General features: G+C 27.4%; 1 protein-coding gene across 5 annotated transcripts in view; it reads right to left on the bottom strand.

The window, feature by feature from the left end:
- Positions 1-27,880, bottom strand: part of LOC136075389 (uncharacterized) — a 58,953-nt gene that overhangs the window by 9,825 nt on the left and 21,248 nt on the right. For 2 of the 5 annotated variants that reach the window (XM_065788393.1, XM_065788394.1), the window contains exons 2-3: positions 25,831-25,979; positions 6,876-7,173 (exon numbers count right to left, since the gene is read on the bottom strand). In XM_065788393.1, coding sequence (XP_065644465.1) covers positions 6,876-7,164 — 289 coding nt within the window. In that variant the 5' untranslated portion in view covers positions 7,165-7,173; positions 25,831-25,979. Of the gene's footprint in view, positions 1-6,875; positions 7,174-24,278; positions 24,425-25,830; positions 25,980-26,214; positions 26,363-27,880 lie in introns of those variants that run through there. The other 3 variants (XM_065788392.1, XM_065788390.1, XM_065788391.1) reach the window with 3 other exon arrangements.

The following is a 27,880-nucleotide window of genomic DNA, read 5'->3' as shown; positions in this document are numbered from 1 at the left end:
AGAAAAATAATAAATCATTTGTAAAGAAAAGAAGTTTTATTTCGAGCGAGAAAATTATAAACTAACCGAGTATGGATTCAAATATGAAATTAATGGATAGGTTTGAAACGTATGATAGAACTTCGGACGCTGCCGTTTGGATACAACGAACGAAAGTGATTGCTAAAATGCAGCATGTAAAACTTAAACTAATTTTTTCCGATCCTTCTTAAAAAAACTGTTTCGTAAATGAAACGTTAAGGATAAGCATAATGAAGAAGAAGTCGTGCGTTTTTTTTTTTTTCGCGCGCGTTTTGTTCGCGCAGCATTCTCTGTGGATGCTTATACAACATACGAACCTTTTGTAATACGAAAATTAAATGTTGGAGAAAAAGTTGATGTGTTTTTGGCGAACTTAAAACGATTGGCTTACCTAGCAAAATTTTCAGAAGAGCCAATTCAGTTGGCGTTTGTCGTTGGATTGCCCGAGAATTTATCAACAAGATTTTGAGTCGTTATGGATTCAATCGATGTTTTGTTACCCAAATTAAGAGCTCCTTTGAACTGTGTATCCGTAGATGATGCAGTTAGTGCTGTGTTTTAAAATTAAGTATAATTGCTAGCTATTCGTCTTTTAAGTCAAACAAATCTTTGATCATATCTGTATTATTTAATCGTCAATCCTTTTATGATTGTAATTTTGCTCCTAAATTTTTGCTAACAATATCAGCATTAAGCGAGGCTCTTATCTGATGGCAAAAATTCGAAACTTTCAACCGACATGAAAGACGAAAATAACAAGCAGTTGATATTGATCAAGAACAGCCTTTATCCAAACGAGATAAATTTTAAGAGCTTGTTCTTTCTTTTTGAAAGTTTGAAAGAGTTTTTTATTGTTTTTAATTTACTTAGAAAATATAGAAATTTATTTTTGGTAAAATCTGTATTTTAGAGACAAAACTCAGTTGTTAGGTTATTTATATCACTAAATTTTGTGAATGTAGATGCTATTAAATTAAATCCTAGACCAAATACTTTTAAAAAAACTTAGTACCATTGTTTTATTTAAGTTAACAGGGTTTTTTACAATTGATACATATGAATACTCATTGTTAAATCTCTTACTATCTGTCAAATGAAACTGACAACACCGACTATCAATTGGTATAAATATGTTTGTTTTAATAAAATAATCGATCATCTCTTCATTTGTTATTTTTCTAAACGGAGTCTAACCAGATTCACATTTTCGAATAACAGATACGATGTGAATTTGCAATTTTATAATAACCATTGCCATTGTCATCATTAACATAACTGTACTCTTCAGAATCATTATCAGTACTCATAGACTTAAAATCTTCAAAATTTTTAAGAACAACATTAGGATATTCATTATTAGAACTGTCTTCAACAAGTATATTGTTAGAAATAACATTTTTATTTCTATGATTTGTATCAAGCAAATGAACGGTTTTATTAAAAGATTTTAAATTCTTGTAAAAAAATGTTCTGATCCTGAATTATTTTCTAACATTATTAACATCTAGTTTTTTTTCATTTTTAGTAAATCAAAAATAAGGCAATATTTAATTATGTAACAGAGCTTGAGTTTTTATTAAAAATTTGTTGATTGATATTTGTATGTTTATTTTGCATAAAATAATACGTCGAATTAATATACTTGCAATACCTTTTTTTAAATTAAAAAAAATAATTATAAAACAATATTTTAAAAAATTATTCTTTTTTAGATTTAAGATTAATTCTAGGTTGAAGAGTATAGTTTTATATTGTTTTCTAACATCATTAAGCGTAAATTTGTGTTTTAGAAAAAAAAAAGAGCGAAAAATATATATAAGTTGGACATACTCCTTTTGATAGATAACAAAAAAACTGAGAAGTCGAGAAGTTTTCTTGATGGTTGGGGAGTGCGCATTAGGTTTTGAGCTGTTATTTACATTACCCCAAAGGATAAACTGTGGAAAGAAACCATTGTACAATTAAGAGAATCGCAGAAAATTAAAAATGTCAATACCTGAAGTATTATTATTGTATATTGTTAAAATCTATAAGCCAAAAAAACAATAAAAGCCCGATGGAGAAAATATACCGTTATCAAGTAAACGTGAACTAACTGGAAACATTTCGAAACAAGTTGTACAAGTTAATAGCGCTACGCATCACGTAAAACATATTCAATCTCGAAACAATACTCAAACTTTATGCGATATTCCTAAAGTCAAAATAGAAATGAACACGGACAATGGTCGTGATAACGCGGAAAACCATGTTGAGAAAAGTAAACGTGTGTTTGAAACAAGTAAAAAAGACGTGCTAGAAACAAACGTTGATGCCGAAAATGAATTCCAAGAAACAGAAGTGTCCATGCCACGAACTACTCAAGAACGGTGCATGCCCCAAAAGTTAGACGATTACTATTTGTATGATCCTTAGGATCAAGGACGAGTGTAACATCGGTGTAGAAATTTCCAGAACATTCTTTCGCAATTACGTGGGTTTTTTAGTAATAGCTCTTAATTATTTTAGTTGTAATTATGTATTAAGCGTGGCTTACTATATAACAGGCCTTGCCAACGCGCGGCTTGCGTAAAAAACAAGAGGCAAGATTAAAAATATTACTTCGCAGTAATTTACGTTTTCAGTTAGGTGATTTTCGCATGAATATAATATTTGTATGATATATCTACTGAAAGTAACTTATAAAAAGTGAAAAGATGAATTTATTATTCTTTTTTTTTTAATTTTATTGATAACTAACAATGTAATATAACTAACAAGTAACATTTATAAAAATTTTAAATTAACTTAAATTTATCTAAAACTAATTATAATTAAACAATTTAGATAGTATATATAGATTTATATTTTGCTATAATTTAATATTAGCATTTACCACAAAATTTATTAATGGGTTTTTTAAGTATTAAAAATAAATTTTTGAGAAAAAAGCGATAAAATCTTTAGAGAATAAAAAGTAAATACAAGCTTTTTAGATATTTTACTAAACACTATTTTACAGTTTTTGTTAAAAATATTGCAAACATTTTACTTTGTGCTGAGTTTTATCAACCTCTGCTTTGGCTCCTTGTGTGAACCAGGTGAATAGAGTCGACAATAATTATTAAATAAAATATTTGTCATTGTTAATCCATGATGTCTTTGCATACCTAATGAATAAAATTCTGATAGCATCATAAGGAGGTTACACAGTGATGACCGACAAGTGTCATTATATACTTCATAAAAAAGAATGTAACAGTAAGTTGCCGATTGATAAACTTTGTCACCAGGAATTGTTAAACCTCCTCGATTTATATCCTTTACAAAATTTCCATACGCTTCATAGAAATAAAAGGTGTTATCTGGATTTTCATCTTCACGAATAATGTATCCAGAAATATAAACTAATGACATTTTAATATCAGCAGTCAATGAATCACACAGAGAAGGTAAATTGTGAATAACGTTGCAAATACCCTCGCTTGGCAAAAATTTACATTTTGGACAAGAGTGATATATACCTAGATTGGCTAACACATCAGAACTTTTCTCAAACTTTAATAGCAACTGTACGGTATATAGTTACTTTTTCAAGAACTTGTTGAAAGAAAAAAATAAAATAAGTTCCTGAGCCTTGTCTTAATTTTCCAAAGAGCTTTTCTAATGGATCTGTTGTAAAGTTGCCTAATAACACATACCGATGAGATGTATCTAAAAGGTATTTTGAACTGAACCAAACCATAACAGGTCTGAGCTTAACAATTAGCAGTGTCTCTTGTTAGTAATTTGACTCTTTTTCCTTTTTCTGTTTTTTTTATTTGTATTGCAAAATCATCCATTGCAGAAAGTTTGCTTAAATTGTCATCATTAGCAGAAGCAGTAGCAACTCGATTAGTATCTTTCAAACAAATGTCTGCATATGGACTGTGAACATTACAAATTTTCCGAAATTCAACGACTTTAGAGATGAAATAATCGTCCCTTCATTTTCATGCAGGTCTGGATGACTTTTTAATGCTGGCAATGTTTCATCGCAAAACACTTGCAGACAAATGAAAACTTTTTGTCTTTCAATTTGGTTTGGATAAACAGAAACTTCCGTTAATTTAGACATTTTAACATTGTTTTTCGTTTCAAGCTTGTACAAATTAATAATATCAACCCACCATGCTATTTTTTTTTCTCCATCAATATAAAATTCAAGTTCTTGAGTTTTTTCTGTGATCCAGCTATTACATATATTTTTTAATAAATGAACATAATCAAATAAAAAAAAAATATTGTCTTTAGTATACAATGTTTATTATTTTTCAAAAAATTTATAAAACTTCTGATTGACTCTGTTACCATCACAGAAAACAGCAACAGCATTTCCCCCATTATTTTTAATTGCATTAAGAATCAGGGTTGTCTGTTCAAAAAGAAACTCAGCATCAAGTTCTCTGACTGGTAACATTTTGTAAAGAAATTTTGGTCCATTAAACAATGTTACAACCAAAAAGCTCAGTACTGTGTTTGCTAATAGATGAGGTTTGTTAACTGATTTATCAAATACTATGCCACCATGATACTGCAACATTGGTTTAACATAAACCTCATCAAGAAGTAAAATGCATGTTTTTTTTCTATCATCTCTAAGATGAGAGAAAATATGTCTGATATGAGTGGTATCATCTAAAGATTTACATTTAGATGTAATTCTTCTTAAAGTACATAAACTTTGAAATTCAAAATCTTCTCTTATGCGATTGTAGACTGATTGTGACAGAGAAAAATACTCAAATGCTCGCACAATTATTTCAATTGGATACTTTTTTCCCCCAATACATGTTTTATTCATTGAAAAAATTTGTTTATATACAACTTTTTTTTTGGGTCTTGTTTCACAACAATTTAAAAATCTTAATGCTTCTTGGATATGAGAAAATTTGTTCATAATATAAACTCGGTTAGATGATAAAGTCATAACACTAATTTTAACTCCACAATAAAATGCTTCAAAAGTGAGATCTTTATTTATGCAAAGAAGAAATCTAGGAACAGCACTTCCCTTTAAAAAGTCTGAAGACTGAATATATAATATATCATTGCATAAATAAATAGTAATAGCAAAATTAAATTCATTAGTTTTTAACTTTTCATAAAACCATTAATACTTTCTATTTTGTCTTGTGAATTAAATATTGCTAACTCATACTCTTCTTGCCAGCGAACACTATTAAGACTTTTTTATGTTATTCTAAGTGGCATGGGTACAACCCACTGTACCAAATATTTGTTATAAACAATTTTTTTTTTCAACTGAGCTTGGCTTTATGCAATCAAATACTGATGGAGCTTCACGAGGTCTCAGCTTCCCATAATCAGTAACAGTTGAATAACTTTTTGGCCAATGTCTTTTACATACTACGGTGTTATTAGTATCAGGAACATTATCTTTTGGTATTATAACAATCCAACGATTTCGTTCTTCAATGTTTCTTGGAATTCTAAATGTTTTAACTCTATTCTGAGGATTATAATTGTCATTGCAACTTGTTACACAACATCGATGAACTATTTTCTAAATACTAAATTAAATCCTTTGCTTAATCCTTCACCTCTCAACTTTTTTTTTTTAAATTTGGAAGTTAGTTAAAATATTGACGGGTGTTTGGTTATTTTGAATTTTATGCAAATATTAAATTTACACACACACAGATATATATATATATATATATATATATATATATATATATATATATATATATATATATAATATATATATATATATATTCAACTTAAGTTAATTTTATCAAATAAAATTTTAAATGAAAATTATTTTGTTAATTTTATAATAATTATTTATTAATGTTATATAATTATTATTACAAAAAAACCACCCCCATATTTATTTTGTAAAACTGCTTTCTCCAGTTTTTTACGAAAGCCGCGCGTTAGCAAGGCCTGTTATATAGTAAGCCATGGTATTAAGTGATTTTTTTAATATCAATTTTTGTGGCTAGTTATTTTTATATAAATTTACGTAAAACTTTTGTAAGGATTAGTAGAACTCAAGAAGAAAAAAAAATCATCCAAGAAATATTGTTTCGTGCGAGAAAAACACGAATAAACCCCGTAAAAAAGTAACAAAAATTATATCATTTTCATTTTATGTTAAACTAAATAATAAATGTTTATAAAGCCCTTAAAAAATAGAAAAAATTAAATTAATTATTTTCTTATTGTTGACGTGCACAAATTCTGTTTCAAAGTTCTGTTTTTTACTTTTTTTAAAAACTTTTTTTAATTTTTGTATGAGTCATAATTTCTATTCTAAATAGTTTTTCAAATAAATTAAAAGGTTAATATTTGCAGCATAAAAAAAGTTGCTTATATTTAAGCTAATAGTTTATTTATCATTTATAAATAAAAAAATATGGTAAATTAAAGTTTTTTCGACCCAAAGGCATTATGCAGAACATTGTTGTTTTAAGAGCAGCCGTGGCGCAGTGGTAGCACACTTGCTATAAGATACAAAGGATCTGTGGTTCAAACCCCACCTATAGGCAAATTTTGCGACATTGGTTAGGAAGGAGGTGTGATCTTCCTATTAAATGCTCATCCGCGGTGTTCTATGATGAGACCGTAAGGACTTCTTAAAATTAAAAGAAAATTAAAAAAAAAAAAATAGAATTTAGAAATATACTTGATATAAAAAGCCATATATACTACTCATCACAACGCAAGAGATGACAATTGAATGAATCTTTAGGAATCACAAAATTTTATGAATTTTTCACAATTTTACAAAACGTTAACAAATAAATTTTGACAAAGTTGAAAATAGATTATTAAACAATAATAATACATAATAAATGTTAAAATCTTACCTGCAAGTTTTTTTACATATGGTATTATGTCTTTTCTTGGTATTTTTTCTAATGCTGCACATAGTTGCTCGATTGTTGGATTATCGTTTATTTGCCTCCACTTTTTAATCATTTCAACTGCTTTTTTTGCAATCCCATTTGCATCTTCTTCTATTGTGTCAAGATTATCGTCATGAACACCAAGATAACGGCCTAATTTTTTCCAGTCAACTCCGATTCTTTCACTTATTTTCTGGATAAATTCTCCGCTTTGAAAAATGTTATATTCTTTCGGCATAGAATCACTCATTTTAAATGGCTTAAATATAAGTATATATATATATATATATATATATATATATATATATATATATATATATATATATATATATATATATATATATGTATATAGACCATAAAGTTTTTTTTGAAAATCTTCACATATCTTTTCATAAATTAGGATTTTAAAATATGTCAAAATATGTCAATATTTAAAATTTGTCAAATTCTGGATTTCGTAGGAAATTCAAAAAGATTTAAATTTTTATATCAATAGCAAAATATTTTTTTGAAACAATTTTTTTTTCAGTGAAATAACTGTCTTTTTACTTATGCTATTTCATCCATTTTTTCTTTGCAGTTTTGTGTTGTGCTAAATCAGCGAATAATTGATACTTATTGCACTTTTTGACCACTTTAAAAACTTTCCGTTGCCCTGAAGATCAGAAATTTTATTTGAATTTGTTCCAAATTTTTTTTTTTTGTATATATTTTGAACTATATTCATAACTAATTTTTATGTATTGATAGTAAGGCCCTGCGAATCACTTCGATTCCATTCGCGAATTAAGTGTCGCTTTGATTCGAGATTCGATTCGAAAAAAATGATTCGAGTTTTTCGAATCACTATTTATTTTGTGAGTGTTGTTGTGTTTTTTTGTCAACGCTAAGATGCTATCGAAATGTTTTTATTTATCTCAGCCAGAATAAAGTAATTGTAATATTGCTTTCAAAAACCGTTAAAACGATAATTCCTGGCAAAATAAAAATTTTCAAGATTTAAAAAAAAAAAAAAAAAAAAGGATTAAATTTGGAATTTATCATATTGCTGATTCGATTCGTGAGTCGATTCGATTAGTTAATCAAGGCCCGCTTCGATTCGAGATTCGATTCATAACTAAGAAGCTGATTCGCAGGGCCCTAATTGATAGTTACCTTAAAGGTTTGATAACAGCCTCATTTTAAATAACTTAAATTTTAGTCCCATTCCTTAGAGTGAATTTTTAAACATTTTCCATCGTCTTCTAAATATAAAAACACATCACTGCCTGTAGGAAAATTGGTAGCCTATAACTCAACCTATTTTTTAAAATTTCGTAAATTGAAGATTATGACGTTTTTTATTTTCAACCGATAATTTTTGATTTTTATACTTACATCTAACTAAAACATGTACCACTAATTTTCCAATCTACTAAATCATTGACCTACCCCAGTGGGCACAGTACGTTTTTAAAACGTTCTTTGGACGTTTTTATTAGGTTTAAACCTTATAAAAACGTCTAAAAAACGTTTTAAAAACGTACCGTGCCCACTGGGACTGTATATTTGACGTATTGAATTTTCAACCAATTGAATATTCAACCTACGGTATTTTCAATTTTATAATTTTGCCTTTCTGGTATGTATTTTGTATATTTTGTTGTTGATTTGAATAAGAACCAAATTTGATCAGCTTTGGCGCAGTGATTGAACCGCTGTCTTTTTTAAAATAGCTTGAATTTATATTGCTAATTCATATGATTACTATAAACCACTACCAATGCGGTAGTGGTAAAGTAATAGAGGGCTCGCCTTGTAAGCGAGAAGTTCCAAGTTCCAACCCATCACCTCCTTGGTTGTACCGCACTAAACTTGTTTCTCTGAGAAGCGAACTACTTCGCGAAGTCTCGTGCTTTGAAGAAAGGGTTATAATCACACTTTAAATTGATGCAATGAAAGCGTTTTATTTTTATTCAACTAATTCAAGCTAAGAATGAAATTCGACAGAACTTAGGGATGAGCTACATAAACACTTTCATAATAAAAAATGATTTTTATAGTAAAAAGAACAATAATTTATTCACCCATTAGTAAGTTTGGTTCTTTGAAAAACTTATGAGGTACTGTAACCTGCCCTAATATCTCTCTTTCTCTCTTTCTCTTTCTCTCTCTCTCTCTCTCTCTCTCTCTCTCTCTCTCTCTCTCTCTCTCTCTCTCTCTCTCTCTCTCTCTCTCTCTCTCTCTCTCTCTCTCTCTCTCTCTTTCTTTCTATATATATATATATATATATATATATATATATATATATATATATATATATATATATATATATATATATATATATATATATGTATATATATATATATATATATATATATATATATATATATATATATATATATATATATATATATATATATATATATACTAGTAAATACACTAATCTAATTTTTAGTTGTCTTCAACAGCATGTTTCACCATCAGTAGGTTTATAAGTGTATATATATATATATATATATATATATATATATATATATATATATATATATATATATATATATATATATATATATATATATATATATATATATATATATTGCTCTGTTCTTTAAGAACATTGAGCACTCTATTTGTAGAATACACTAATATAGTTAGTATATATATATATATATATATATATATATATATATATATATATATATATATATATATATATATATATATATATATATATATATATATATATATATATATATATATATATATATATATATATATCGTTTGATTTAGTGTTGTATTATAATAATACAAAACTCTATTTCGTTTAAAAGTGCTCAATATTTAGGAAATTTATTTTGGTTATATATAAATTTCTAAACAGAGCGATTTATAATTATAGTTAAAAACGATAAAGAAAAAACTAACGAAAAGAAAAAAACTATTTTACAGAAAAAACTATTTTACAATTACTGGCAAAGACCGAAACACTTATTAAAAGAATGAGATGGAAAGCGCTTTTTTTCATTAACAAACAATCGAATGAAAAAGATTCTCTCGATTACGTTAACTACGGTATTAACTCTTCTAAATGTCCTCCGCAAATTAAGGAAATGTGTGCTTTCGAAAACAATTTAATTAATCTTGTTAAAACCATTAAATTTCGGAAAATCAACAATGTTTTTCAAGAAAAAATAGCAAACGATATAAAATCTATACGAACCTCGAAAAAAACTTTAACTCTAGCCGACAAAACATCAAACATGTACAAACTATCCAAAGATCAATACAACCATCTCCTTAATAATGCAATTACTTCCACGTATAAAAAGGCGGACCCTAAACTCAAAGATCAAGTAAATAAACAAGGTAAAAAAATCTTAATCAACCATGATGTATACAATAAAATTGAAATTAACGGTACTGCAGATTGTTTCATAACTCTAAAAGACCATAAAGAGAACTTCCTAGATAAACCAACTGTTAGACTTATTAATCCTGCTAAAAATGAGATAGGAAGAATTTCAAAGTCTATTGTATCCAACATTAACTCCGAACTGAGAAAGAAGCTATTTTTGAACCAATGGCAAAACACCCAAGATGTTATACATTGGTTTCAAAACATAAAAGAAAAGCAATTCTGTAAGTTCTTAGTCTTTGATATTAGTGATTTTTATCCGTCGATTAATGAAAACCTACTAAAAAACGCAATAACTTTTGCAGAGCAACATCTAACAATAAATAGCGAACAAAAGAGTTTTATACACCATGCAAGAAAATCATTATTATTTAGCAATGGAACTGCTTGGATTAAAAAAATGGGAGGATTATTCGATGTTACTATGGGGGCCTTTGATGGCGCGGAGATTTGCGAATTAGTTGGGATTTTTATTTTGCATCAAATCTCGCAGTTTTATGATAAAAGCAATTTCGGCATATATCGAGATGATGGGCTAGCTATGTTTAGGAATAAAAGTGGTCAAGAAATGGAGAGGATAAAGAAACATTTTGTACAAATTTTTAAAAATAACAATCTTCTTATCTCTATTCAATGTAATTTGAAAATAGTTAACTATCTCGATTTAACGCTAAACCTTAACGATGGATCTTTTCAGCCATATCGCAAACCAGATAATATACTGAATTATATACATATTAGTTCTAATCATCCACCGAGTGTAATTAAAAGTATTCCTAAGACTATTGCATTAAGATTGTCAGCAGCATCGTCGAGTGAACCAATTTTTAAAAAAAGTATTCCTCCTTATCAAGAAGCCTTGAAAAAATCGGGTTACAATTGTGAACTTGCATACCATCCATGTATAAAGTCAACAAACGGCAACCATAAACGCAAGATAATTTGGTATAATCCTCCTTTCAGTGCAAATGTTGTTACAAAAATAGGTAAATGTTTCTTGAACCTCATCGACCTCCACTTTCCATTTAACCACAGACTTCGTAAAATATTTAATAGAAACACAATCAAAATAAATTATTCCTGCATGCCAAACATAAAATCCATTATTAACTCTCACAACAAAAGCATTTTACGTAAGGAGGCAAAAACTAATGAAATGAAATGCAACTGCATTGAAAAAACCAAATGTCCCATGAACAACCATTGCCTTTCCAACAACATTGTTTATCAGGCCACCATCTATTCAAATAACCCGGAATATAAAGAAAAAGTGTATTTTGGAATTAGCGAAACACCTTTTAAAGTTCGGTATGCAAACCACTTAAAATCTTTTAATGCAGTTAGATACAAGAATGATACAGAGCTATCTAAAGAAGTTTGGAAACTAAAAGAAAATAACTTTACACCTTTTGTCAAATGGAGGATTGTTAAAAAATGCAAACCATACAACCCAACATCAAGAGTTTGTAACCTTTGTTTGAACGAAAAGTTCCAAATTTTGATGTATAGAGGAGAAAACCTACTAAATACAAGAAGCGAAATAATATCGAAGTGCAGGCACAAAAATAAGTTCCTTATCTCCTCTTTTGATACCGAAGATTGATCCTGGTTGGTTTACGTCACGTTTACGTCACGTTATACTAAATTTACATATACGTTAAAATTGTGTTTCCATGGAGTCATTAGAACTCACGCCACCGTAATTCTAATTGTAATTTAACGTTTAATTTTTAATTTTGTAATATATGGCTGATGATTGCCGTTAGGCATGAAACTTAAAGTTCCATAATAAAAAGTTTTTTCTTTATCGTTTTTAACTATAATTATATATATATATATAATATATATATATATATATATATATATATATATATATATATATATATATATATATTAGGGTGTCCCTAAAAACAACTTTTTTGAAAAAAATCTGCTCCCACCCCTTAAATGTGTTCTATATAATACGAAAACACTAGGTTTAAATTTTTTTTGAAAAAAACATATTTATAGAGGTCCCCCAAGACCCTTTAATATTTAACGGGTCCCTAATATTTTCAAAAAAAAAGTTTCTCAAAAATAGGTCAACCTGGTACTCAAATGAAGCGCAATTATATAAAAATTTCAAAAATATTATTCATTTTGAAAAATAAATTTGAAATTTAAACTTATTTATCACAATTATCATGAAAAATTCACTTATTTCATTTTTTGCTAAAAAACAAGATTTTTACGTAGTAAAACCTAAATAACTTTATTATTTCAAAATGAATGTTATTTTTGAAATTTTTATATAATTTCGCTTCATTTGAGTACCAGGTTGACCTATTTTCGAGAAACTTTTTTTTTTTAAATATTAGGGACCCGTTAAATATTAAAGGGTTTTGGGGGACCTCTAAAAATATTTTTTATTCAACAAAATTTTAAACCTAGTGTTTTTGTATTATATAGAACACATTTAAAGGGTGGGAGCAGATTTTTTTCAAAAAAATTGTTTTTAAGGCCACCCTAATATATATATATATATATATATATATATATATATTATATATATATATATATATATATATATATATATATATATATATATATATATTAGGGTGGCCTTAAAAAATTGTTTTTAAGGCCACCCTAATATATATATATATATATATATATATATATATATATATATATATATATATATATATATATATATATATATATATATATATATATATATATATATATATTTGGGTGCATCAAACGCCCTATGTTTTTGTAAACATTAAAAATTTTGACTGTATCTAAATCAATTTTTTTCCAAATACTGTCTTAAGCTTTTGTGTCAAATTTCAGTTTTCTTTGTCAATGTTTTAGGGGTCCTCCATTGATGCGAAGTTTTGTATATAGATTAACATAGCGAATAATGTATTACGCGACAAAAATACAGCTGGAAAACATTATATTATTAATTTTTATTAAGTTATTTACAGCTTACTTATTGTCAGTAAAGTTTAAAATTCAGTAGTAATAGTTTACAGTGCATAGTTAGTTGCTTAGATAAACTTTAGCTTGATTTTTTTATATCTGGTTGCCTTTGACAATCCTTTTCGATCACTTGCAATTTGTTTTGGTACACTGCTTCATTCTTTGCAGATAAGTCGCTGCTAAGCTTAATCCCTCTTTCTGCGCAGTCATTAATGACATTTATTGCTTGAATATTAGTGTAGCGTTGAATATCGTTCCAAGGAGCATCTTCAGCTGATGAGCACGTCATCCACTATGTGCTGTAGAAATGTGTCACAAATACAAAAAAATCATATATTTTTGCACTTGGTTGGCGGTTGTAATACTCCCTCAAGGAAGATCGTTATTATGCTGTTGCTACAGGCATATTTTGATAGAATAGATTAGTTTGACCATCCATTTTGCCTTGTGTAATGCACCGGGTTCTGTTAAAGGTGATAACACTGTCTTCTGTATCCTCTGTGTCTAAGAAAAGTGGGCATAGATAAATAAACTCCTTGTAATCATCACGTCTCAGTTTAAGCTCAGCTTAAGTAGCGCTCAGGACTTCAGAGCTGCATGATAAAAGAAAGGTTTTAGCTTCTTGACTGTAAGACTTCGGTGAGTCAAAGCGTGTTAGAGACATTTTCTTAAACGTTTTGCCTATAAGACTAAAGTTCTTTCGGAATTTTGAAAAAAGTAACTACATCAGGTGATTTGGAAGTCTCAATTTTAAGATCTTCAAATACATGTGAAAGCACAACTTCCCCAATATAATGGCGACAGCCAGACCATAGCAAGGCTTTACCAAGTCTTTGTTGGATTGTCACACATGCTGCAGAAACGTAGCATGTGTTTGAGGCGGTTGTGTCAAATGCCATGTTGACAATTGATTCTGTACAATGCCAGGAATTTAACATATCAAGTGTTAGATTAGCTATTTTTTGTTGCCTGAGCTTTCTTCGCCAGATGGATATATTGGAACGCCAAGTAGCTTCAAACTTTTTGCATTTCCAACCACTGCACAAAACCGTTTTTCAGACGCGTTCTTATTAGTTAAAGAAGTCATCAATTTTGAATCCCAATGAAGAGTTGTCAAGTCTGGTGCAACCTATTGTTCTTTATAGTCAACTGCCAATTGCTGAACAACATTTCTCCGGGATCTGTCTGCAGTAGCATAAGAAGTAGACACATTAGAACTGTTGCCTTGTGGCTCTTCAATCAAAGCTGCTGTAAATGTTGCTTATTGAGTTGCAGACATATTTAAGCGTGTTGCTAAAGCAACAAGTTTGGGTCGTTTCAATATATCATGAGAAATAAATGCAGATGTCCCAGTGTGTCAGGAACGGTAATGGCATCTTTTGCTTGTCTTCGGAGTATCAAAATTCATGTAACATTCACCTTCATCGCTAATATCTGTATCTAATAGGCTTCGAGTTTCTTTTTCTTCTCCTTCTTCATCTGCTCTTTGCTTCTCTTTAACAGCTCTTCTCTGTGCCAATTGCTTTTGCACATTACTTCGTTGAATCTTTTTATCTAATATGCTATCTTTTGATCCAAAAGTTGCAGCTCTATATTTTCAGCATTCGCAATACGCTTTTTTACATCAGCTGGCCAGAGCGGAAAAGTTTCACAAAGTGAAGCTTCCATAGGATTTATCCTCTTTACAACTGATGCATTTTACCTGCGTTCCTTTGGTATTGCCCTGAGTTTAGCATTTTCCTTTAGCAGTTGTATGATGCGTTCACAAGCTTTGAGTTCTGAAACCATTGGAATATTTGCTTTGCCATAAAATACTACTAGTTGGTTCTATACTATTCTTGCTGCTTCCCATTGAGAACGGTTTACATTAGTGATTTTATTTGGAACATTTGTGTGGTACATCATGTAACGGAGTACTTGACGCCTGGTTGGTAGGCGGGCACCAGTGACCACTGCATCTTTAGGCGAAATAGCTTCACCTAAACCAAATATTGCAAGGGACTTCCTTGTACCTTTGAATTGTAAACTGGAAGGTGATGCCATTACAGGTCATACTACTGAAAAAACAGGTAAGTTACAGTTAAGGTAAGTAGTGTTATTCGAAGGTCAAAAAAACCACCACAGGTACCATTAGCCATTAAAAGTAAGTTGGTAAATAATAATGAGAAGATAATTAATGCTACTAAATTTCCCTATTTTCACTCATGCTATAAAAAATGATAAAAATTAGTAAATATGTAAAAATTTTATTATGCAATTTAAAAAGATAGTTGCTTACCAACTGATACATTCAAAATAATAGGAAAAAATTCCATATTTTTCTCTCATAAGGAAGTCCAAAAATATTTAATTCAGTCAAATGCAGACAGCAAGGATATAATAATCAAAGACATAGTATTATTAAACTAAATTAACATTATTTATTTCAAACTTAAACATGAAAAACCTTTGAAGAAATTAATAACAGTTTATAGTCTATGATAGGTAAATGTGAATTTTTCAAATGACTGGAGGACCCCCTAAATGTTAATATAAGTAAGAAATATTTTATATTATACCATTTTGGCCCAAAAGGAAACTTTTTAAAATGGGTACAAGGACATTTAAAAACCTTGGGGCGTTTGATGCACCCTAATATATATATATATATATATATATATATATATATATATATATATATATATATATATATATATATATATATATATATATATACATATATATATATATATATATATATATATATATATATATATGTATATATATATATATATATATATATATATATATATATATATATATATATATATATATATATATATATATATATATATATATATATGCTCTTATAACATATAAACACACATATTAAATAAATTGACACATTGATTTATTCGTCTAAGTGTATCAAGAAAAAACTGGTAGTTAGTAAAACATATCTATAACAATCCTTTCTATCAAGCACCTAAAACATAAAAAAGGTAGGGTGTCGTCTACACTTTAAAACTAAACACCCATTTTAATTTATCAAAACAATTTAAACTTCTCAGGTTTTTATTAACTTTATACTCTGGGAACTCAATGGCTTTCATATGCATTTACCACTTTATAAATATAATAAAATATAATAATAAAGTATAATAATGTAAAAAAAATCTTATAATAGAAATTAAATTTTACTTTTAAGTACATTAAATACATATAAGTATTTTATTTAGCCATAATAACTCTAGTTTTATTTTTCATAAAAATTTTCTAATTTTTATGCATAAGTTTTAATCGAAACTTAAACTCTGCCGCTTTTTGAGCACATTTAGTTTATAGAAATGTTTTTTAAATTAAACAGTGGTATTTTTATTTTCATTTTTTCTGACCATTTATTTAACCAATAATATGAAAATTTTACAATAATATATCATAAACTCATATAAATAAGGTTAGGTGTCACTCGTTAGTTAAAAAGTATTCAATGGAGCGACATCTAAAAATAAAAAAACTAGCAAATAAAACATAGAAAGAATTTAAAATATAGAAAAAAAAGAAAAAAAAAAAAGAAAACAATAAACAAAGAAAACTAACGTAAAAACATAAAAAAAAAAAAAAAAACAAGAGATAAGCCAAGAAAAGAAAATAAAGCACTAATAAAGAATGGTAATATTAATAATAACAATAATGATAAAAATAATAATATGAATAAAAAAATATTAGAAATTATAACTATAATGTCATAAATTTAATAAAAATTATAACTAATGATACAATGATACTAAATTATAACTAATGATAACAATGGTAAAAATAATTATAGTAAAATTTATAACTATGACAGTAATTATAAAAATAAACATAACAATTGCAAAAATTATGACAATAACCATAAAATTATTATTACAGTGGAATCACTACCATTATAAATAATATTAATAAGGCTTCTAAAACAAAGATAAGTTATAATAGTGATAAAGTTAAAAAAAGATAGTATAAAATAAAAGTAATAATAGTTTTATTAATATTGTGATACAAAAAAGCAATAATAATAAAAGATTAAATTAATATTGGAAATATACTCAAATAAAAATTTATTTATTCGGTTTCGATTGAGAAGAAGAATGTTGGAATAAATGGTTATTTAATATATTTATTATAAAAAATCATTATTAAAAAATATATATGCATATATAGTTTTAAGTGTGCTTTCGGTGTCTTCAAAAAAAACAACTTTAGTTATGGTTTGCTCGCCGCATCCAAAGCCTGTAAACTGATTTACACTTTTGCTTTATTGTTATTCTTATTTGATTTATTGTTATTCTTAATTAATTCTTATTCTATGTAATTAAGCTTGATGTTCGTCAAATAGTTTTCAATTAAATATAAACGTTTGAGCTGTTTGAAATTAAAAGTTATAAACAAATGTTTCTAAACTTATTTTGTCAATTACTTATTTAAACAAATTTCTTTTATAATTTATTTAAAGTCATTTTTTTAATTTAATTTACACGGTACTAAATTTGAATACGTTTTTTAAAGTACAAAATTAAAATAAAAAACACTACATTTATTTTAACCGGATTGTCTTCAGGGAAATACTTCAATTTTTGTTTAAACCCAGAAAACTAATTGCTGTAATATATGTATATATATTAGAGGTATTCAAAAAAAGTAAATTTTCAAATCTAAAAAACCATACTCCCTAAATTTGGGGCAAATATATAAAAAATGAGCCTCAAAAAATGAGCCTCAAAAAGTTTGAGCTCTATCGGGTATAAAAGCCAATAATTTAGGGGGAAAATGACCGAAAACTGGTCATTTTCGGGCATCTTGAGGGAGGGGTAATTTTTTTTTTGTTCAAATTTTTTTTATTTTATATATATAGACCTATATTTTAGTTTAAAAATATATGGTTTTTTTGTTACCCCTCGAAAATCTTTGTTTGGTAGTGAAAATCATGAAAATTGGTAATTTTTTGAAATTTTTCAGTTATTCCTGTTTTTATGTATTTATATTTTGGTGCAACTTACGATAGTTTCTCATTTTGATTTTTCTAATAGTTTTAGATTAGTACATACAATAAACATAATAAAAATGAGTGAAACATAACTTAGGTCGAAGAAAAAGAAACTTTTTATTATAAAAGAAGCAAAACCAGCTATATCAGGTAGAAACGTTTTTATTAATAGTATAATCATTAAATTACTGGTCACTAAAATATTTATTTAAAATTTTCTAAATCTTTCTGTTTAGATGTACAGCTTCCAACAGGCTTAGATGTTCTTTAACATTTAATATAAAATCAACAATTCAAACCTGCGCCAATATCGAATATTATTGCTTGTACCCATAAAAAATATTTTTTAAGATGTTCAGATGGTTGTTGTCAATGTATTTTGTCTAAAACAAAGAGACCTTGGATTAAAGCAGGCTTTGATGTGTTAACTGGTTTAAGTTTAGTTAAAAAATATTTTAACTTGCATAAGTCCTATTCCAACTTGAAAAAAAAATGCAAATAGAAGAACTATATGTGATTTGACTAAACAAAATGAGTTTGAGATCAATATTAAAAAACTTTTTTGGGTGGGTAATTCTAATTTTAAAAACATGATCAGTAAAGATAAAAAAGGATCACTAAAAGACAAGATAGAAGATTTAAAATTTCTGGAAGATTAAGAAGGTGAAAGAAAGTTTGCTATTGGTTCAGAGGATATTAAGTATAAAAAAGGTAGTCAATACTTTTAGTTGAATAATTTATCACTAGTTTAACCTCTGTTATTTTTTGCCTTTTTTTTCTGAAATTAAAAGCTAAAACTATAACTTTTTTGTAAATTAGGCAAAAGAAAGTATCAGGAAGAAAAATTGTTCACAGCATATAAGTTTGGGAGATGATATACCCAACAGTAAGCTTATGGACACAATTTTAAGCGAAGACTCTTCAATCGAATGTAATTTTGATCCAAGTGATTGGTATCACATAGAAGTCTCTGAAAACCTAGATACAGTAACTTCAAAAATTCCAAAAGATATCTATGCGGGTAATATTTCACTTACTGCTACAGCTTGTGATATATAGCCAAATTTTTTACAGAAGGTAACAAAAGCAATTCTATACCAATCAGGTGTCGATCTTAAAGAAGTTAAAAGCAGCCAGATTAGTACTTATTGAAAAATAAAAAAAGATAAATGAAAAAATGTCCATCATTACAAAAGAGGATATTAAGGTAGCCATTGATACATCTCCATATCCATGTTTAATTCATTTTGATGGCAAGACCTTGTTTGAGCTAAACAAAGAAAAAGTATTAAAGAGTGATAGAATGGTTGTTAGTTAACATTAATGGAGAGACTTACCAACTTGGTATACCTCCGCTAGTACCATCCACTGGTGACTGGTTTATAGGTGTAACGAATTTAATTAAGGAGTATTAACTTACGTCAAAAACTAGAGGAATATGTTTTGATACAACGTCATCTAATACTGGGACCAATAAAAGATGAGTTTCCAGAATATCTAAAGAACTAGATAAGTATCTTCTGCAAATAGCCTATAGACATCACCTGACTGAATAAAGAATGCTTCATTTTTGGAAATCAGTGATCAATGACATAACTAATGGGCCTGCTAACCCTTTTTTCAAAAAGTTAAAAAATATTTTTGAAGAACCTAATTTTAAAATTATAATCCAGATCAACTGTTGCGACTTGATTGGAATAAGGTTAAAAGCTCTCTTTTAAAAAAGGCTGCTAATAAGTCATTGACATTTTTCAGAGCTTATGTTGGTAAACCAGGCATTATAAGAGATTATAGAAGTGAGCTTGCAGAACTAGTTGTCACTTATTTATACCCTTTCACATATAAAGTAAGAAAAACTGGTGCTATTTATCATGCAAGATTTTTTGGAAAAGCAATTTATTATCTAAAGCTTCAAGTTCTATCTAATCAACTTGTGTTAGTTCAAGAAAATGATTGGCTGAAAACTGAAATAAAGCTTATATCAGAAGTTATTGTTTGCTTTTATGCAAAATGGTATCTACAACCTGAGGATGTTATTTAAGCTCCGTTTCTTGATCGTACGGCCATACATCAAACGCATCTCTACAAGACAATACATCAAATGCATCTCTACAATGTACAAACCCAATAGCTGTTGATGCTGTATTAGAGTCTCAGTATAAGCATTGTTGGTATTTGGAATCAACCATGATACCTATAGCTTAGCTATATGATGAGTTAGCATCAGAGGAGAAGGCAAAAATTGCATCAGCAACTCTGTCATTTGATACGTCTAGCTGTCATATGAAATGCCTAGCTCTGACTACTATAAGCCTGAGAACAAATGAAAAGTTGATATTAAGAAAATTTATAAAATAGATACAAGTATTGGTAAAAAACCACCGCCTTTGTCTGTTTAAGTTAACAATTTTTCTTACCTAATTTTTGACATGATTGGGCTTGATAAGCAACGAGTTAAAGACTGGCTCTCACTTCCACCAAACTATCGGCATACTCAGCCATGCTTCTAAAGTTTTCAAAAGTATGCTGAAACTTTGATTTTTGTAAATGACCATTCAGAACGGTCTATAGGTTTGATGTATATTCATAGATATTCCAATGAAACTGAATAACAGAACAGATTGCTCACCGTAGACAAAGTTCGATCTATAGTTAGATCACCAAAACAAAAATCTAGTACAATTTCAAAAAGTAAATTTAATGATGGCCTTGGTGTGATACAAAAAAAGATAAAGAGATAAATTTGATAACTTAATTAGATTGTCAATTTTTTTTTTTGATATAAAATTTAAAATATACATTTATCTTTTTATTTACCCTTACTCATTTTGATTTTTTGGTATAAATAAATAGCAGTTTTTTAAATATTGGTAACATTCTGACATTCCAGTGATCACAGTCAACTACTGCTTATACTTTTAGGCAGAAGTTAATTGCCCCCTCATTCATGAGGGTGAATGAGGGTGAATGAAGTTGTTTGCCCCCTCAGGCATGTTTTAGGAACAAGCAAGGGGTCCGTGTGTTTATATACATACACAGTGATTATTAATTTATTTGATATATATATATATATATATATATATATATATATATATATATATATATATATATATAAATTAGTAAAAAACACTTATCTAACTTTTATCTTCTACTTTAAGTTTCACCATTGCTAGATCATCAGGAAGAGTTCTTCTACTTTAAGTTTCACCATTCCTAGTGAAACTTAAAGTAGAAGATAAAAGTTAGATAAAATTTTTTTACTAATTTATTATTGCTCTGTTCTTTAAGAACATTGAGCACTCTATTTGTAAAATACACTACCAAAATTTACATAACATATATATATATATATATATATATATATATATATATATATATATATATATATATATATATATATATATATATATATATATATATATATATATATATATATATATATATATATATATGTATATATATATATAAACATAACATTAACTAGAAAAAATAACAATTTTCATGATTTTCAATACCACTAAACAAATGTTTTTGAGGTGTAACAAAAAAACATATATTTTTAAACTAAATTATTGGTCTATATATATATAGTAAAAAAAATTTGACTATCATTTTCTGCGTATCTGAGTCAAAAAAAGGAGTAGTTCTTGAAAGAAAACAAACAGAAGATGAACTTGCAATTAATGTTGTTTTATCTTTCATTAATAAAACTGATTTAACAAAATCTGATTTTAACCTTATAGAAATTAGTGAACCGAGTCTTCGAAATCTATTTAGTTTTAATAGTCACAAACTTGAGAAATAGCGAGGTTTTTAAATCAGTATGTATAAACCCAGATTTAACTAAAGCAGAAAGCCAATTTCATTATCAATTTAGACAAGAGAGAAATAAATTAAATTCAGAATTGAATTGCAAATCACCCTTTCGATATGAAATTACGGAAGTCAAATCCAAAAATTCAAAAAAAAAAACATATAATAGAGATTAAGAGTTATCAAAAGTATCAAAACATAGAAAACAACATGTTTTTAAAAAATACAATTATCCTAAATGCAACTTTTTTGAAAAATAAGTTTAATGAACTTATGGCTGTTGTCAATACAAAATATCTAATTAGAGTTACCAAAACTTTGTTCAAAAGTGTCTCATTAGTCAAAATTCAGGGGGGTATAAAATATACAGAGATAGATGTGATGGTCAAAGACAACGTCGTGGATGTCTTTATGAAAAAAATTTGATTGATTTATATAAGCTCAGCAATACTTGATTTAGTCTAAGCAAAATTAAAAATGTCTGGGTTTTGGTGTTCTTAGTTAAAGACAAATTCTATATAGGTTTAGTGAATTTATTAACATGGCTGATTTTAATTTAGTCTTGAAAGTAGCTAAAAATTATGTAGTAAATGAGGGTTCAAAGATGTTTCATTATGGGAGATTTAGTTTTACCTCAATAAATTGGTCTAATGAAAATGTATATTCTATTAATAACAATTCAAGGATTGAACATATCTTTAGTAACACATTAAATGACACTTTTTTAAACTAGCATTTAAAAGCTCCAACTTTCCAAATCATTACATGAAGTGGCAGTTAATATATTGGATTTGATTTTTATAACTGAATCCGGAAATGTATGTACAATAGGTACAGAGGTTGTTCTTGGACATTTGATAATATTTTTCAATTACTTTTTTAAAAACAAAATAAAACTTCTACTTTCTATTTTCTGTCAATAAATTTGTTTACAAAAAAGAAAATTATGAAAAAATTTGCGCAATTTATTTAATTGTTTAAATTTATTTAATTGTTTAAATATATTTAATTGTTTAAATTTGCTCAATCTATTTAATTGACTGTGTACAACTGTACGAAATATTGCTATATAAAATATATTAACAATCAGTTAGTGGTAAAAGAGTTAACAGTTATGCTTCAATTTTTTTTGTTCTATCTTCTTACGAAATCAATTATAATCATGTTTTGAACAGAGTCTTGAAGAAAATAATACTCCTATTTCTGTTAATAATACTCATACTTTTCTTGATGTTGTTCTTGTTTGATGTTTGTTGCTAAAATTAAAAGCTTATGTTGTTGATAAATTAGTACTAAAATGGATTGCACCTTGTCTCAGAAATAGGAAGCAGAGAGTAGTTAAGGGTGACATTAGTTGGGCGTATGTTTTTAGTAATGTGCTTCAGGGTTCAGTTATAGGACAATTACTTATTGTTGTCTGCGTTAATAATTTCCAAAAACTGCTTTAAAATTATATGCTGATGATACAAAAATTTTATCAATAGTAAAATAAGACTTGTGTGTAAAGAAATCCAGAATGACTTGAAAAAAATATTTGAATAGACTCAAGACTGTTTGCTGAAATTCAACATAAACAAATGCATTGCAATTATGGCTCCACTAATAAAAATAATCCACTTTTCAATAATGGTATACAACTTTATGATTTAGATTCTCAAATGGAAAAATCAAGTAACTATGGCAATTGAAAATTAAATCAAAAGCTAGGATGAACTCTAACGGAGAAAATAAAAAGATGGGATTTGTTAGCATTATACAATATTGTTCACGGTATTGACAAGGTAAACAGTTGAAAATGAAAAAAAAATTGTTAAAAACTGTTTAAAAGAGCGTCGCTTAAATACTACAAAGAATTTGCTGAACATCTTTTAAGGAAACATATCCTTTTTAACAGAATTGGAAATACTTGAAGTTTGCTTCAAATTGAAGTTGTAACAGTAAACTCCGTTAATTGTTTAAAAGGAACTCTTGATTTCTGGCTGAGTAGCAATCAAGCATAACTGCTGTCATAGTGTGTGCAAAAACACTGTTACTAAATTTAACAAAATAACTTTAAGTGTAATTTGTGTAGAAATGAGAAGCCAATGATAAAATTGATGACACCATTATGCAAACTAAATTATATTTATTAAATTTAAAAATATTTAGATAAACATTATATAATTCTATAAAAAAATAATACTTTGAAAATATACTGTATAACATGTAACAATTCATCAACTACAGGTAAAAGCAGCATTGTCAGATGTTGTTGAGCACTTGGCGTTAAAAAAAAGTATTAAATATATATATATATAAAACAATCTTAGTATTAAATAATGTTAAACCGTATTTAAAAAATAAAGGAATAGCACAAAATACAATTTATGACTAATTCAAAGGAACTGACTCTAGAAATTCAATATATGCTAAAAATCGTTCTTATTGTCAAACATCCTGGAATAGAAAAAAGAAAGCAAAAGAAACTTATAAACCTTTATAAAAGGATCAATTAAAGAAAACTTAATGAGATAGTTTAATAAAATAAATGTTCAATACAGAAAAGGTGAGAAGACTTCCATAGTTAATCAACAAATAAAAGTACAATAAAGAAACAGAATATTTGTTAATCAGCTGTATAACACAAAATCACTTCTAGTCATCAGAGATAAAAAGTACTTTTATTTTTCAGGCAATAACATACCTAGAAATTCTGAATGTTATACAGAAATCAAAAAACATGCCCAGATAGTGTTGGCTTTGCAAAATTTCTTAAAGAATTATTAATGTAAATTGCCGTATTTAAAAAAGATATGTCTCAATCATTATTTTGCACTTTCAAGGCTGAAGCAATTAATGTATCAATCTATGTTGATGTTTAGAAAAATGACTTTTATTCATTAATAAGTATAATGGCGGCTTTAACTAATTATTTCGGATTTAGCAAGTTCTCATTGCTATAAAGGTTCTCTAAACTGAATGGACGAACATGTTGATAAGAAATCCAACTCACCAAATGAAATCAAGCACGACTGATTCAAAACTTTTGGTTCATTTGGTTCAAAAGGATGACAAGAAGGGTCGGCAAGCTTCAACAGAGAAGGTCTTGATTAATTGCATCAAATTGAAACTAAGAAAATGATTTCATTTTTTTTTTAACTAATTTTTATAATTAGTCATAAAAGGTGTCAAAGTACAACTGACATCTATAACAAATAACTTTTTTCATGTAGAAAATAACAGATTTAATTGATAGATTAAATTAATTAAAAGATTAAATTAATCAAAAATAAATACTTTTTCAAAAAAAAAATCCTAATATTTTTGTTAAGTTTTTGTAACATAACTTGTTATAAAACGGTCATAACTAGTTATGACCGTTTTATAACAAGTTCTCAATAGTTTTAAAACAAGCCTCAATTTTTACTAAGCCGGTCATAAATAGTTATGACCGGCTTAGTAAAAATTGAGGCTGTCTGAAACACTTTGGCGCCGTAAATTGATTTAACTGTGTAGCTTTATAAAAGCAGTTATAAAACAAAACTTACCTAGTAACCTAGTAACAGTTTGTTTGGTAAAAAATAAACATTAAAACTAACATTAAAGCAAAATTATGCTGCGCAAAATAGCTATTAAATAAAATTTTATATCAACTCTTATCATTAGGTATAAAAAAACATAGTACTAAAATATTGTAATAATTCAAGGTTAGAGGTAAATAAAAAAGTGCAAAAATACTAATAAAGAAAACTAACTTGAAAATACAGTTTCGTTTTCTTTGAGTTTCTTGAGTTGTAACCAAGGTCAAATATTTTTTATTTAATATTTGTTAGTTTTAACCATTTAGGTTATTTGTTTTGGTTGGACGATTATCAAGTTGTTTTCAACGTTGAATGTGTAAAGTCTAAAGTAAAACTTAAGTAAAAAATGCAGTTGACCAAATTATAAACTCAATTCAACTATGCTTACAATACCTTTAATTAATGTTAATTAATACTTTAGGCTCGTATACGTAATGACTTTAATACAATTTACATTCATAGTAAAATATTCTTATACTTATTGGCTTTTTTAACTACTTAATTTTAACTATACGTAGAACAACTTTCAGAAATAACACTAACTTCTTTAAATTTTACCTATGATCAATAATCAATAACCAATTATCGGTAATCAATAGAGTTTTTATTATTCTGATTTTTATTATTTTTTATTTAACACATTATATTTCAACAAGCTGCCAAAAGTTCCAAAAGTTTTCCTTTAGTTTTTACCTTCTCTTTACTATTAAAATATTAGAATTTAAAGGTTAAATAACCCTTATATTTGCTAGTAATTGTATTTACATTTTTTTTTTGTTAATCTAGATTAACTATAAATAGAATTCCATTTTATTCATAATTGTATTAAGTATTATAAACAAAGGCTTATTTGTATTTTAACATAAATGCTGTAAACATGTTATTATGCTCAGTACACTTTAAAATTTAAAAAAATTTTTAAATAGTATAATTAAATTTAGAGTATAATTAAATTTTAAAAAAGCTATTATTATTTTTTGAAATATTTATTTTAATCAAATAATAATAACTTATTTATTTAGAAATAACAAAGTTTTATTATTCTTATCAAGTGTTTTTTTTACCCTTTTAGCGCCCACGGTAGCCAAATGACTACCAGTGAATTAACTTGCTATTTAAACTAAATCGTAGGGGAGTTGGGGGCTCTTTGATCTGTGGGGCAGCTTGATCTTTAAGCGCTACATCATCTATTTATAATTATATCTGCGTGACGTCATAAGTTACCATCAGTATATACTTCCGGCTAATTATTTTCGTTGTTGTTTTGTCAAAAAATCGATTTTACGATTTTTAAGAAATAAAAGTTTGATTTTCACGATAAAAGGTAAATTTGATAAACATGAGAATTATTCATATATTTTTATTACTATGTTAAATATTTGTAAAATATCAACTGCAGTCACTAGGTATTTTATCGACGTATATTTTAAGGTATGATTTGGCCGTTGAATGTTATTTATCAGCGAGACACAGCCATTATTACATGATGTATACCTATAGGGGTTCCTTGATCTCTCTTACACGGGGCTTGTTGATCTGAGGATCAAGGTGTCCCATACTAAAATTATGATACATGTATACTTTGTTGTATTTAATTACATTAGAATAACTATTGAAATGCATTCATTGCACGAAGAAAAAATATTTCCATTTGCTAGATAAATAAAATTAATAATAAAAAATAAAAAGGTAAATTATTTTATCAAGATATAGTAATAATACTGGATTTAATTTTGTTGAATTTTTGATAGACATAAATATGTATCAGCTGCCGCTGGATTTTAAACTGGATTTTGACAGACACTCCTGTTCGAAATGAGATTTGTTTGGCAAAAGAAAAAACAAAACAAAACAAACAGAAAAAAAAAAGTTTCCACGGTTCAGAAAGATCCAAAAAAGACCACAAGAAAACCTAAAACAAAACATGCTGCTATAAGACTTCAGTTTGAAGAACCCGATGACGAGTTTGAGGAAGAATTGAGACTTATATAAAGTAATAAGAAAAAAAAATGCTACAAATGCAGCAGTTGAAGCCGATGAACCAATGGAACTTTCCGATGATTCTGATAATATTTATTGCCTACCACCGCTTGAAAGTGATGACAAAGAAAATGATCTTGAAATAATATCTTCTAAATAGATAGTTGAATCATCAGACCTGAACTTTGACTTTGATGCACTGAATTGAAGGATTTTGTTCGTGTTAAATTTGATAAAAAAAAGA

This window comes from Hydra vulgaris, chromosome 01 (assembly GCF_038396675.1).
Source record: "Hydra vulgaris chromosome 01, alternate assembly HydraT2T_AEP".
Taxonomy (NCBI): Eukaryota; Metazoa; Cnidaria; class Hydrozoa; order Anthoathecata; family Hydridae; genus Hydra; species Hydra vulgaris.
This window is presented reverse-complemented; position numbering and strand designations above follow the sequence as displayed.